The 15,232-nt window shown below is 47.7% G+C and overlaps 1 protein-coding gene across 1 annotated transcript in view; it reads left to right on the plus strand.

Moving 5' to 3' along the window:
* WDFY4 (WDFY family member 4) overlaps positions 1 to 15,232 on the plus strand; it is a gene marked incomplete at its 3' end in the record, with an annotated part of 258,736 nt that overhangs the window by 63,940 nt on the left and 179,564 nt on the right. The window contains exons 13-21 of the mRNA XM_079708852.1: positions 2,377 to 2,591; positions 3,785 to 3,879; positions 4,824 to 5,049; positions 5,464 to 5,540; positions 6,591 to 6,812; positions 7,453 to 7,631; positions 12,290 to 12,521; positions 13,573 to 13,718; positions 14,804 to 14,915. Coding sequence (XP_079564978.1) covers positions 2,377 to 2,591; positions 3,785 to 3,879; positions 4,824 to 5,049; positions 5,464 to 5,540; positions 6,591 to 6,812; positions 7,453 to 7,631; positions 12,290 to 12,521; positions 13,573 to 13,718; positions 14,804 to 14,915 — 1,504 coding nt within the window. The remainder of the gene's footprint in view (positions 1 to 2,376; positions 2,592 to 3,784; positions 3,880 to 4,823; positions 5,050 to 5,463; positions 5,541 to 6,590; positions 6,813 to 7,452; positions 7,632 to 12,289; positions 12,522 to 13,572; positions 13,719 to 14,803; positions 14,916 to 15,232) is intronic.

The following is a 15,232-nucleotide window of genomic DNA, read 5'->3' on the forward strand; positions in this document are numbered from 1 at the left end:
TTTTAAGTCGAAAATATTACCGAAGATATTGTAATGATGGGAATTTCACTGAATGCCGTCAGTTTGAGGCAGGAGCTATAGGCGTCATGCTTTTAGAAGGCGTGGGAGGATGGGAGGGTGAGCTGTGTGACCCCTTCCTTTTTTTTTTTTTTTTTTTTAATATATTTATTTATTTATTTTTGGCTGCGTTGGGTGTTTGTTGCTCCATGCGGGCTTTCTCTAGTTGCGGCGAGCGGGGGCTACTCTTCTTTGCTGTGCGCGGGCTTCTCATTGCCGTGGCTTCTCTTGTTGCAGAGCACAGGCTCTAGGCATGCAGGCTTCAGGAGTTGTGGTTGTGGCTCATGGGCTCTAGAGCGCAGGCTCAGCAGTTGTGGCACACGGGCTTCATTGCTCCGCGGCATGTGGGATCTTCCCACACCAGGGATCGAACCCGGGCACCCTGCATTGGCAGGCGGATTCTTAACCACTGCACCACCAGGGAAGCCCCACCCCTTCCTTTTAAAAAAAATCTAGAAACTGATGACAAACACTGTAAATATGTTTTACCACACATTGTAATCCTTGAAACACATATGCTACAAAACTGTGTTCACAGCCTGAAGAAGAATGCCATCTTACAAATTTCTATCCCTTAGTGATACAGACATACTCTTGACCATCTCTGGGCAGGGTGGCCTCGAATAACTACATGCACAGGGAGGTAGGTGATGGTAGAGCAAGGTGATTCTGAGTGTTGGGTCCAGAGTCCCAGAGTAAGTGCCTTTATGGTGACTCCTGGCTTTGCATTGGTAGACTAAGCTAGACATAACCTACATCACCATAGATCCCTTTTCTTGAAACCAGAGACTAGGGCCAATGTGTGCAATATGAAAAACAGGCTAAGGTCTCCGCTTGGGTTCCCCAAAGTGGAGCCCGAGAGAGGGCTACAGGTGCATGGGATTTGTGGAGGGAGGGACTCAGAAGAAGGGAGGTGAGGGAAGCAGAGTGGTGCAGGGGAAGGAGCTGAGTGAGGACATGCTATCAGCTGAAGTCTAGCTTCAGCCTGAGCCTACAGGGCGGGGCTCTCAGCATGAATTGCACCACAGAGGCTGAAGGGCATGGCTTCATTGGCTCTAGTCTGGGGGCGATGTATATGTGTTTGTATTTATGTGTGCACACTTTTATGTATGTGTGTACGTGCATGTATGTGTACATGTACACACATGTATGCGTGCATGAACATATATATGGGGGTTACATAGCAGGGCAGCTACAACTTAGGGGAGGTTGACCTCCACAGGAGGGGCAGCTGTGATGTGTACACTAACCTGGAGAAGGAGGTCTGGGTGGAGCCCCCATAGCCTCCACTGCAGGAAAACTCCATTAAGATCTAACTGGTATCCTGGTCATTTCAGAGAATCTTATACAAAATAAAAGAAAATGTGGACAGTCTTAAGAGTTTTTATGAAGAAAATTCCACCCCCCCATTTATATATCCATGGAGGCTGGGAATTCCAGGGGTTTACCCTTTGATGAAGAAAGGAAGATTGTGAAAACAGTGTATTGTATTTGGCTCAATACTGACTGAGCTGATTCTATGCACTCTATCCTATGGGCTTCAAGGACATAAAGATAGTGAAGTGAGTTGAAATCTAGTAAGAGGAAGATAAGAGGCCAGCTGTCTGTGTGTCCGAATGTGCTTAGCACAGAGAGATGGACAAAGGATGAGGGGTGCAGGGAAGGCTTCCCCACTGGAGCCTTGACTTCAGGGGCTTGTATGAGCTGGTGTGGTTTGGTATGTGAAGACGGAGGGGGCTGCAGCTGCCACAGCCAACAGCCTGGGTGGGGCACCTCCTGCAGGCTGGCACTCCCAGGAGGATTCCACCTTCTAGGCTGGGGGCACAAACTCAAACACAGGACTGTTGAGTGAGCGATGCCAGTGGGTAGGGGGTGAGCTGTGGGACCCGCCAGAGGGCATAGCCGCTGCCCAGCTCCCACTGCTTCTCGACAGACACAGGACGGCAAAGCAGCGTCACCAGATCTTTCCACCTTTTGAGAGAGGCCACAAGTCTGGACTTTTACGTGGAATCTCCAGGCTTTTAAATGTTAGCAATTCAGAAACGGTTTAAACGTTGTGTGGGTCAAGCACATGTCTCAGGCTGATGCAGCCTCTCGCTTGCCAGTTTGCAGTCTGTTTTAAGCTGTCTACCTGTTTGGCAGCTCCTGTGAGGAGGCCACATCTGAGAGGCCCAGGACAGACACGGTGCAGTAAGAACAGGCTGTGAGGGCTAGTCTCCTCGCCCCACCACCAACTCAAGGCCTAGTGGGGAGCTTACCAAAGTGGCCCACGAAACATGCCGACCTCCAGGGCTCACTGCTCGCTTTGATTACTCTTAGCTTTCCAAGGAGATCCAGTGCTCCGTGGCCAGTCACATCCAGTCCCTGGTGAAGTCGGAGAAGAACCGTCAGGTCATGTGTGAGGCGGGGATGCTCAGGACCCTTATGACCTCCTGCCACCAGGCTCTGACCACCAGCAGCAGCCCCTTGCACTCGGGGCTCATCAGGATTTTTGAAAAGCTTGCTTCCCAAGCCATTGAACCAGACGTGTTAAGGTACCGTGTGCTGCACGTTAGATGCTGCCAAGCCCCTGGCAGCCATGCGAGTGCACAGTGGGCAGTAGGAGTGCCCCCTCCCCCTTCCCAGCGATGGACACTGCAAGTCCAGGGAGGAGCCTTGGGTCTGCAACAGTGTGAGGCCCGCAGAGCGGACGTAGCCCCTCCCATGGAGCTGATGTTCTCGGGGAGAAGGTTAATAAGCAAAGGGTCCTGCAGACAATACAGAATAGCGCTGGATGGGGTGCTCAGTTCAGAGTGGGAGCTCTGAGGAGCTGGGAGGACCAAAGTCAGGAGATTGGGTATAAAGAGGGGGACTTCAAGGGAGTGGCAGTGGCTGAGGCCTGTGGCCTGTGCAGTTCACCAGACCAGGTGAAGATGCCCTGCTGAGAGGGGTGGAGGCTGTAGGGGCCTGACTGCCACGAGGCTAGACCATAGGGAACTTAACTGGTGCGACGGGCCGCGACTGGGCTCCCTACAAGGACGGGGACAGAGGCAGCACCACTGTGTCCTGTGGGGCCTTCCCACTGCAGCCCCTCCATGAAGCCACATGTTTCCTGGAGAGCCACAGCAGGGAGGAAGGTGCACACGGAGGGGCAGACACAGAAGACAAGAAAGCAGAGGAAAGAAAGGCTCTAGGAGGGAGGTCAGGGTCTCTTAAGTACTTGTGGCCGGGCCACCCTGCCCTAGACAATGTAGGTGTAGGGAGGGTGGTGCCCAGGGCCACAGGCCAGCTGGACCCCTGCTGACACACAGGACCAAGTGCAGGGGGACGGAAGGCAACCCCTCCAGCCAGCAGGCATGGGACCCAGGGGCCAGGCCAGCCTCTTTCCGCCTCTAGCTGTGGGGCTGTCAGACAAGGCCACCGTGCTTAGTTCAGCTGATGAGTCAATTCCATTAGAAACTTAAAAACAAAGTATGACAAAGTTATTTTCCAACAAAACCCTTTTCCTCTCAAGGTCCTCACTGGTTAAGTCAAAAGCACTTAAATTCACCAGCTCTCTGGTCTGAGTGCCAGGTCAGGGATGCCCTGTTTCTGTATGGCCTGAGGAAAGGGTTTCCAGGCAGAGAGAGGAAGGCCTGGAGGGGAGCCAGCAAGCTCTGGGACCTAGGACAGTGCTCAGATGAAGCTGGAGAAAATTTCTGCCTGCAAAATGTCTTCATTTGGTTCTCTTGTTTGTTATGATATTCAGACAGTTTCTAGGTTTCGGAATTGCTCCACCTCCATCGGCTGCAGCGAAAATCCTCAGTTCATCTCACGTACGTGGAGGGGACTCTGGATGCCCAGGTGAGGACAGAGGAAGGAATAGGGGCAGGATAATGGGATTTAAAAGAGAATATGCATTTCTTGTAAGGGATCCCTTACGACATATGGGAAGCAGACAGATTTAAAAATGATTTTGCCTGCTGTTCAGTGGAGCAAATGAGGAAAAAGCAGAAGGATCAGATCAGTGGTCCCCAGATAAAGACCAGATATGGAAGGAGGGAGACCCCTACCCCCATACAAGATGGTGATGATGAGTGTGTACTTGACCCCTTTGGGCCTGGAGCACGGAAACCTTCATGTCACAGCGCGTGCAGGAGTACCCAGCGCTGCCCCTGGACGGAGGAACAGTGTCAGCTTTCTGCACAGCTCACAGCTCAGGGGGAAGTTAGGAGGTCAGGAGGACAAAGCATTGGCCTGGTACCTGGAAAGATGCTGGTCCAGGGAACCAGCTTGGAGAAAAGAAAGACATGGACATGCTGAATATAAGATTGCATAGGACATTGAGGCAAAGAGGCCCAGTTGAAAAGCAAGGATGGAGAGTCAGGCTTGAGCCGGCAGCCAGAGGTGGGAGACAGAGCTTTCGAGGAGACAGCCTGTTGTGAAAGAGAGTGTGGAGCCCAGAGAACCAAGACAAAGCCGCGGTGAGCGACGGCCAATGGGGCAAGCCAGTGACAGCAACAAAAAACCTGTATTGGAAAGGGGTGGGGGCCACGATAGAATTAAAGTGAGAAGAAGTTTCTAGGAGGAGCAGGTTGTCACAATAGTTCCGTGTTATCAAAATCAGCAGAGAGCCCAGGTGGGAGGGCCAGTGGAGGGCCCAGGAGGACACCCTCAGGGTTAGGAACGGCATGGTACTCTGCAGAGCCCTCCTTCAGGGCTGTGGCAGAAATATGGGGGCTATTGTCAGAAGAGGGGCAGAAATGGTTTGAGCAAAGACACAGCTCTTCTCCTGCTTGCTGCCCTAGGGTCACAGGCAGTGGCACCAGTGCCTGCTGAGGGTCCCCTGGACACCAGCCCTTGCTCAGCAGTCACACAGGCCCTCAGGCCCTCAGGGCCATCCCAGGGCTCAACCACCGCCCTTCAGACAGCACTGAGCCTCATCTCCATGACCTCCCCACGCAACCTGCAGCCTCAGAGGGCAGCCCTGGCTCCATCCTTCGTGGAATTTGACATGTCTGTGGAAGGTTATGGGTATGACAGGCTTTCATATACTTGAAATACACTTTATTAATTTCCCAGTGCCTTGGGTGAATTATAATATTGATTACAAAAGTGTAGTTCCTATCGTCTCTCACACTCAGCTGTGGAAAATGTCTGGGTCATGGACACCCTGCCTTCTCAGTGGCTTCTTAGAGGCAGTGTCCCTAGCTGTCTTGGGCCAGGACCCTCTCGTTCCCCTGGTGTGTCTGCATTCTGGACTGCCCTCCCCTCTAGCCTCCAGAGCAGATTCGTTTCTTAGGGTCATGGTGCCAGCATCAGGTGCTTTCTGTCCTTGGGGCCTCATGGTCTAGGAGGGAGTGAGGCCCCTGCAGAAGGACAGAGGGGGAAACCTCACGCCAGAGGTTGGCTTGCGGTTCAATGATCTGAGACACTTTCCTGTTCCAGCTGTTTGTTTATTCCAACCCTGTCTACGGTGATGGGAACCAGCACTGAATACTCGGTCTCTGGAGGGATTGGGACAGGTAGGTGCTTCCCTGGGGGGTTAGCTTGCTGAGGTCCCCTCCCCGATCTGGGAGTAAGTCCTTGGGGAGCCTTGATTTCAGATTTCCACTTGGCATTTCCAGAAAGCGTAAGTCTTCCTCTTGGTCCCGCTTGTCCCGTTGGTCATGCCTGCCTTGGGGCAGGGATGTCCTGTTCTCTGTGCATCCCAAGGGCCCAGCCCATGGCTCTGCACAGAGCGGGGGCTCTGTTAGCACTGATGGGCTCGGTGGGTGAGTTGGTGGCTGATCCTGGCTTTGATGCATTTTGTCAGTGATTGACAGAGGCTGAAATGGACACCTCGCCCCACCTTACGGCTCTCTCTAGAGAGGAATATGAGTTCTGTGTTGATGGCCATCCAGTCTTTGGCTCACGTGGGGATTGACTGGGCCTTGGCATGCTTTGTACAGTGCTGCACTCAGCTGAAAACCAGGCACCCTTGTTAGGAGAGCCAGGTCTGGGTTTCTATGGGAGGGTAGGTGCTGAGGAGCCATTACATTTACGGCCCATCGGCGCAGGGTTCCAAGCCTGATTCTGCCCATTCAGAGAGGGCAGTGGGCCCTGCCTGTTCCGCCAGCGCTGTTACAAGGTAGGAGGGCATGGGTTTCCCTAGAGTGGAATATTCCCCAGGCGAGGCTTAGCCAAGCTAGGCTGGGGTCCTCTGCCCCACGTAGCACATGGCCTAGCTTTAGACCAGCTGACCCGTGGGCCACGTGATGACGGATCTCAGGGGTGTGCCACCTCTCCACTCCCTTGGCAAGGCAGCATGGAATAATAGGTGGGCCAGCATTGGAGAGAGGCTTCGAGGATCTAGGCTCAAGTCCTGGAGGGGATATGACTTATTGCTGCAAGTATGAATAAGGAGACAAGAGCATCCTCCTGCGTGGAGTCATTGTAAAATAGGTGTGAGTTGGGTGGGGCACAGTGCTGGCACACAGTAGGGCCACCCCTGAGCTGAGTCAGAGCCACAGTGAGTCTAGACAGGCTTCCACAGCAGGACAAAGCCTAAGGGCGTGCTTGTGTTCTGACCCCAGGCGCTGCCAGGTCCTTCCCTCCGCCAGGGGGCCTGACCTTTTCCTGCTGGTTCCTGATCAGCAGGCACAGCTCAGTCACGGAGGGCCATCCGCTGCACTTCCTGACCGTGGTACGCCACCTGGCCAGGACCGAGCAGCCCTTCGTCTGCTTCTCCGTCAGCCTCTGCCCAGAAGACCTCTCCTTGGTTGTGTCTACAGAGGAGAAAGAGCTTCAGCCCCTGGGTAAGGTTTCACCCACGCTTCGAGAAGTGTGGCTAAGTCAGCAGCTCTTGGCCCAAGAGCCAGGGGGACTGGCCCTCCCTCAGTTGTACAGGTGGCTGGTCCTGGCTCTGCCTCAAAGAGCTCAGCTCGGCTCTCCAAGCTCACCTGCCTGCGATGGCCTGAACTGGCCTGAGATGGCCAAGGCCAGGGTATTATGGCCACGCCTGTTCTTGTGTGCCCCATTTCATAGTGAGACATTGACACTGGAAGGCCCAGGGTTTGGCTTGGCATCCTTTACACACAGCACAGCTGCCTAGGCTCCTTCCCTCACAGGTATTCGCCACCCTATGTGCATCACTGTGGAGGCAGCAGTCTAGTGAGGGGTAGACCCTGCAGCCTGACTCCTGGGCTTGAACTCTGGCTCTGCAACCTTAGGCAAGTTACCTAACCTCTTTGTGCCTCAGGATGGTAACATGGAAATCACGATAGTGCCTACCTCAGTGCCTGGCACAGAGCAGGAGCTCCAGCAATGACAGCTGCTGTTGTCAGTATTCTATGGCGGGGGAGCTCGGCACTGGCTCCATGGGCACAAGGCCCCCTTCTGCTGGGTTGCTGCTCTCTGACACTGCAGGCGAGATCTGGTGTTTGTGTTCTCTTCCAGATGTCATGGAACCCGAGGATGACCCTGAGCCTTCTGCGGGACGCCAGCTTCGGGTCAGGTGTGGCCAGCTGCTGGCCTGTGGTCGGTGGCACCACCTGGCTGTGGTTGTCACCAAGGAGATGAAAAGGAATTGCACCGTTTCCACCTATCTGGATGGACAGGTCATCGGCTCAGCCAAGGTAAGATGGTTTTCCCCAGCTGTACTTGCCCCCATGGCCATGCCTCCCTGCCACACTACCCTAGAGTGGCCTCAGTTCAGTTCTTTGCTTTCTTTTGGCAGCAGCGTTGGTATCTAATGAAACCCCCTTGCTGTCCAGAACACCTCGCTGAGCTCAGGCATAAAAAGAACATCTTTAGATGATGGTCACACAACCAGGGCAGAAACTAAAACATGGAAATAAGAATAGTCGTGACAGTTATGATGATAAGAATAATCACATGAGAATACAAATCTCCAGAGTGAACAAAACAAGGCTTCTCACATTTTAAGGTGTGAATTCCCCAGGGAGGTCTGAGCAGGACCCAAGGTTCTACTTTTCTAAGAGGCTCTTTGGTGAATCTAATGCAGCCAGCCTGCATGCTACACTTAGCAGCAAGACACAAGGACTTGCAAAGACACCAACATGTCTTGCCAGATTTAGAGTAGGAATGATGAGGAAAGGATGGTCCCCTGCTTAGAGATGGTAATAGAATGTGAACACATAGCTGGAGGAAGCGTCTCGTCACTGTCATTTAGAGACACCTGAGGTCCTAGGGCATAAGGGAGAGGAAGCTGGGAGATGAAGACCTGGCAGGCGTGCTCCAGCGACCACTGTCAGAGGTCCCCAAAGAAGCCGGAGACAGAAGAACCCAGAAGACCACAGAGGGCAGGTGCAGCCAGATTTTCACCCAGGTTCCAGAGACAGCATCTCAACCTAGGCTACATTCTTGAATCTTTTGGGAAGTCTTTTAAAAGTTCTCTTGCATGGGCTATGCCCCAGATTAAATAAAGCAGAATGTCTGTGAGGGGGGTAATTTGGTGATGTTTTCAAAGTTTCCCAAGTGATTCCAATATGAAGCCAGAATGGAGAACTTGAGATTAATAGGGTTTCCCATTTCAATAGTTTGACATTTGGGGCCCGATCATTCTTTGCTGTGGGGTCCTATTCTGTGTATATTAGGACACTTAGCAGCATCTGTGCCCCCACCAAAGATGCTATAGCATCTCCTTCTGCCCAGCTGTGACCACCAAAAATGTCTCTAGACGTTTCCAAATGTCTTGGTGGGGGAGGGCAAAATCACCCAGGTTGAAAATCATTAGGTTAGAACAACCTAAATTCTGTGGAACACCTGAAGATGAATTTGATGCTATCTTCTGGTAAATGTCTTATCAAAAAAAACGGGTAACCAGAAAGATTCACCAGGAGCATGACAAAGGTCCTTCAAAACATAAAGTTAACTTTTTTCTTAAATCATTAACAATTCCTTCCCTCCCTCCCTTCCTTCCCTCATTAAATATTTATTGAACACCTACTAGGTGTTAGGAATTGTCCATGCCTACCAGCCAAATACCTCCAGGAGCATGCATATAGTACAAAACAAGAGTTACATTTATTAAGCTTGCTGTAGCAAGAGACTCCTTACCCCGTTGGGTAATAAGGACTTAGGAGGAGCTAATAGGATTTGGGCTCATTTTAGGTGATTTTTGGGGAGGGTTCGAAGAAGTGGAGGTCAGTCTGTTCTGACTTGGGTGCTGTCAGAAAGGCAATTTGGTGTCTGTGTATGTTCAGAACTTTTTTTCAGGAGGTAGGAGGAATGGGGCAGGGCTTGAGCTGTCAGTGGAGAAGGAGCAGTGGTCACTCACGTTAGCCAGGGTGGAAAGTGTGGTCACATTTGTGGTTTCCCAGTGTCTTTGTTTTTAATCTGTTTAGGCATAATTACAGAGTGGACTAGTTTTGGTCCTCTTCCACAGAATATGTTGGCATTCTGTCTTGTTTCATAGAATAGGTTGTGTTCTGTGAAATAGATCATGTACCTTGAGGCTAAGAGGCTTGTTCTATTGATATCTGGAACTTGCTTGCACCTAGCACAGGACTGGCATACAGAAAGCATGCAATAAACACTTGATGAATTGCACTGAATTTATAGCCGCAAGGAGTAACATGGACTGGCTGATGGTATTGTTTAGTGAATTGGTACATGGATGAACATCCAACCCTGTGGGACCAGCTAAACCAGATTCAGTCAGCAGGGAGGTTGGAAGTGGTATGATGCTATGGGAATATGCCAGAATATGCCATGGAGAATGGCCAAGGGCCAAGTCTGACAGAGTTGACTTTCCAAGATGATTTCAACAATTCCGGCCAGAATCAGCAAGTGAAATTTAATCGGGATAAACATAAAGGTATGTGTTTAGACGCAGGTCACAGTTGGGCAAGAACAGAATGGGCTTTGGTTGGGGATAACCTAGTGAAAGAGCTGTTCTCAAATGTTAGAGCCTTTGGTTTTATTTCCAAGGGAAGTCAAGTTCAACTGTGAAAGGTGGGGAGTGTGTTAACAGCTTGAATTGAGCAAAATGATTTGGGAGCAATCTGAGACATCTTATGTCTATAAATCAATCTGAATAGTGCAGTGAGTATACACCGTAGGAATCTTGAGAAGAAGGGGACAAGGTGGATTGGAGGGGTGGGGCACCTTTGTCAGGTGGGAGAAAAAGTCTCTGCCTAAAAGGATGGGAAAGGGGAGAGAGAGCACAGTAGACCTCACTCTAGGTAGGCTTGACAGCTTGGAAAAACTTGGTTTGTTTTTATTTGAAAATCTTATTTAATTGGTAAGGATAAAAAGAATATTTCTGAAATTATATAACCTCTCATTTAAAAAATATGTATTTATATACATATTCATGTATAATTTTGTAGTCATTATAAAAATAATATAAACACATTTTGAAATAACTGAAAAATAAAGAAGAAAGATTACCTACATTCCTTCTACCTTACCATCATTTATAGTTTCTTTCAGTTTTTATTCCTTTAATAAAATAGTTGTGACTTTATTGTATAAAACATTTTATATACTACTTAGTTAACACTGTCATTTTAAAATGTTTTATCTACATGGGCTATGAAACTATTATTTTTGAATTTCTGATAATCTGTTAACTATTTCTTTTATCGAAATTTTTGAGAAAATTGTAGGCTAACATTTAGTGGTAAGAAAGAGAGGAATCTTGTGTACCTTTCATCCAGTTTACTCCAATGGTAATATCTTGCAAAACTATAGAATATCACAACCAAGATATTGACACTGATACAATCTGCTAATTCATTCAGATTTCCCCAGTTTTACTTGTACCCGTGTGTGTGTATTTAGTTCCATACAATTTTATCACATTTGTATGTTCTTGCATCCACTGCTCCCACCAAGATACAGAACATTTCCATCACCACAAGGGTCTCTTTTGTTGTATTTTTATAACTACCACCACCACCCACCCACACCTGCTCCCAATCCCTGTCCCTAAACTTGGCAACCAGTAAGCTAAAATGTTGTCATTTAAAAGATGTGGTTATATCTGTGGAATCATACAGTATGTGATATTTAGGATTAGATTTTTATTCAGCATAATTCTCTGGAAATTTATCTTAGTTGCTGTATGTGTCAGTAGTTCATCCCTTTTTTATTGCTGAATAGTATTCCATTCACCCATTGAAGGACATCTGAGGTGTTCCCAGTTTTGGGATGTTACAAATAAAGCTGCTATGTACATTTATGTACAGGTTTTTGTGTGAGCTTAAGTCTTTATTTCTCTGGGTTAAATGCCTAAGAGTCTAATTGCTGGGTCCTGTGGTAAGTGCATGTTTAGTTTTATAAGAAACTGCCAAAATATTTTTCCATAGTGACTGTGCCATTTTACATTCCCACCAGCAATGGATGAGTGGTCCCGTTTCTCTGCATTTGGTGATGTCACTCTTTTTTAATTAGCCATTCTGATAGGTGGGTAGTGATGATATCTCTTGTTTTTAGTTTGCATTTCCTTTATGGCTAATGAGATTGAACATCCTCTCATGTGCTTATTTGCAGCTTGTATATCCTCTTTAGTGATGTCTTATGCACGTGTTTCACTCATTTTCTAATTGGATTGTTTGTTTTTTACTGTTGAATTTTAAGAGTTTATCTAAATATTTTAGATACCCGTCCTTTGTTAGATATGTAATTTGTAAATAATTTCTCCTAATCTATAGCTTGCTTTTCATCCTTTTTCATATGGGATTTTGCAGAGCAAAAAAGTATTTCATTTTCTTGTGAGCAGTTACAGTTTCTGCACGTTCTTTGTTAGTGTATAGAATGCAATCGATCTTTGTGTGTTGATCATGTATCCTGTGACCTTGCTGAACTCAGGTATTAGTTCTAGGAAGTATCTTTTTTTTGGTAGATTCTTTGGAATTTGCTACATGGACATACCATCTGCAAATAGAGACAGTTTTATTTCTTCCTTTCTAGTCTGTAATTATTTTTAGTATATAAAACTTAATTAAGGTACCAATATTGGACATTTAAGTTCTTTGTGAAATGACTGGGAAGAAAAAGATGAACCTTTTAGTGGCACTTTATATTTCTTACTAAATTTGTTTCCAAAGGCACAGTGTCAGTTTTTTACTCCCACCAGCATTTTATAAACTGTTCTGTGCACTGTTTCTCAGCTTTGAGAGTTATCTTTGTAATGTTTTTAGATAAAAGAAGTTTTCACTTTGAGAGAAGAAGGTACATCATTTTATATTTTATGTGTTTGTTTGATTAATTCTGAGGTTAAACACCTCCCATCTACATCCCCCCCCCAACCTTTTTATGTTAACAGATGTTGTACATTCAGGCCTTACCAGGACCATTCCTTTCAATGGATCCATCTTCATTTGTGGATGTTTATGGATATATTGCTACCCCTCAAGTTTGGAAACAAAAGTCATTATTAATATGGCGTCTGGGCCCTGCGTACCTCTTCGAAGAAGCCATCTCAATGGAAACTCTGGAAGTTATTAACAAACTTGGCCCAAGATACTGTGGTAACTTCCAAGCTGTGCATGCCCAAGGTATGGGGTGTTTTGATTTATAATGGTCTTGCTGATACTATTTTTTAAATGGACATTCAGTTATTTATAGCTTATTTATAAAGAATACACTCAGCACAGGCTAGTCATTAGGGAAAACCTCTGTAATTGGATCATTACATATTTACAATCCAATAGAAAATGTCAGAAAAGGAAATGACAATCTCCTTTAGATTTCAGTTCCAACACACATAATGGAGGAAAGTGGGTGGGTAATACCATCAGCAAGGAAAGGGGGAAGTGAATGAGATAAATAAGTTACATTCCTTTTAATGAAGAAGCTTTTTAACTAAAGTATAGTGTTGTCTTCAATTATTAAACAGGCAGACAAAACATCCACATTTTCATTATTGATTGTTGGCTGTTCAAGCAGGGAACATAGCTCTCTGTGCTCCGTCAAGTCAAGGGGGTCAGCTCCCATCTGGGAAGAATGATAGATGAATCTATGTATGGAAGCCTTTGTGCATGGTGAAGGGCGATTGAGTGCTGTGGAGTGTTTCTGTCTCCAGGCTCCATGTCTTCTTTGATCTTCATTTCCTCTGGCAAAGGGCACTGGCCAGAACAATGTGAGGAGGTCAGGTCCAGAGCCAAAGTTTCATCAACTCTCTATTCACACGATGCTTCTCAAGTACCACATGTGGCTGTCCTTGACTCAGCGACCTGGGCACTCATGCCAAAGGATGTGTTTACCATGTACATGCAGCTCATTGAAAACCTTAGGGCTTTCGGCCCAGCATTTTGGGAGCGAGGTTACATTCTCGATAGGTGTCTCAAGCTTTAGTAATTTCATACCTGGAATGCCTCTATTTTTATAGTAGGGTTAATATTGTGAGATTTCTCTACAGTTTTCTATGTGTCAGAAATCACAGGGGCAAAACATGTAATATATAACATACAATGTAACAACATATAGCAGCTACAAACATTCCTCAGTGATTACTTCGCCCTGTAGCAGTAGATACTTACTCTTCTGAGGCTTAATTTCCTACTCAGTAAAGTGAGTATAGAAATAACTGAAGATGTGTTATTTTAGGAGAGGACCCTTGTATGGAAGTGATGCCCCTGGTTGCAGAGGAAAGGATTTCCTTTGGCCTTCATATAGCCAGCTCCTCCATCACCAGCGTTGCAGACATCAGAAACGCATACAATGAGGTGGACAGCCGCCTGATTGCCAAAGAGGTACGCCCTCTAACTTCACTTGCTGCTCCGTTTTGGAAGCATGATCTCATGGCTTCCTTCAGCTTTCAGTGATTAAGTGAATACTAATTCACGTTTGTGCATGTGTAGGCAGTTACACACAGGCATGCTTCCCACTTCATTTGTTAAAATATTTCATGACGCCCGCCCATTTGCACCCCTCAAGACTAAACCTCTTATTTCTGAGAAGAAAGTAGGTGCTCTTCATTTTCCTTGGTAGAGCAAGGACAAATGGAATATTTAAAAAGCCTCTGTGACACTGGGAACACTACTGAGCTTCCCTTTTCTGGGTGCTACTAACCCCCCAACATTGCAGAATATTCTTTGAATCACTGTGTTTATGCAAACAGCAAACTTGCAAAACAGCAAGCAGACATGTTTATAGATGAAGATGCCATTAGACTTCCTATTTCCTAATTCCTGCATAAAGAGCTCTTCCTGCATAATTCCTGCATAAAGAGCTCTTTTGCTTACTGCTTACTGCTTACTGCTGATGAATGTGGGCTGCTTTGTTTACGTTCTCTCCACCCTCACAGACAAAAGGCCCCTGCCCTTTACTGAGACGGCAGGATCAGGGGTTAAGTCCTGTTGAGCACCAAAGCTGCGCCTTACCAGCACAGAACTGCTGGAGGAGACCAGGGTCCCTGTCTTCCTGGCCGTCTGAGACCGATGATGCCAGGGCTTGCAGAGCTGGATGACCCTAGATCGGGAAGGAGGCAGCTCTGGCCTTCACAGCACCGTTCCACCTCCAGTGTCCTCAGGTCCTTCCTGCTCTCATCAGCTCCTCACTGTGAGCATTTGTTTACACTAGTGAGCATGCGGGACACTGGTGGCGCAGTTGTATAACCGAAGTTGCTCCCTTATGATTAAGCCAGAGCCTGGGAGGCAGGACAGGGGAACCTGAATTTTGGCTTCAGTCCCTCTGACGTTGGTTCAGTTATTATTCATTCACTGACTTACACTTACGGAGTGCCAGGCCTGGGGGTGCCTGCCCTCCAGGAGCTCATGAACAAGACCTCCTCCTTCCCAGGAAGGTTTCTTGGATTAATTGTTACCAATTTCTCTAGATGAACATTTCAGCCCGCAACAATGCCATTCCTGTGTTCTTGCTAAGAAATTGTGCTAGTCACCTCTCGGGTTCTCTTCGAACCATTGGAGCCGTGGCCACGGGCCAATTAGGTATGAACCTTTACTGCTATTTGGGAAGAAGGGTTGTGGCTGTCATCGCTTGTGCAGCCTGGAATTCTGGAGCGGCAGGCAGGACTGAGAGGGCTGAGGAGCTGGAACAGTGAGGGCAAGAGTTGGGAGTTAATCTCACCAGAGAGTTCGCCTCCCTGCAGAGGTCAGTTCACTTTGCTGCATCTGACAACTGGTCGTGAACTCGCTACTAACTGGGCTGGCGTCTATGCATAATGGAGTGAGTACAGTGGGGCCTCTGAGCAGAGGCAATGGTTGTGGCTGTTTGGGTGAAAACAACAGCCGGCGACTGTTGGTTG

The sequence above is a fragment of the Hyperoodon ampullatus genome (genome assembly GCF_949752795.1).
Source record: "Hyperoodon ampullatus genome assembly, chromosome: 1".
Classification (NCBI taxonomy): Eukaryota; Metazoa; Chordata; class Mammalia; order Artiodactyla; family Ziphiidae; genus Hyperoodon; species Hyperoodon ampullatus.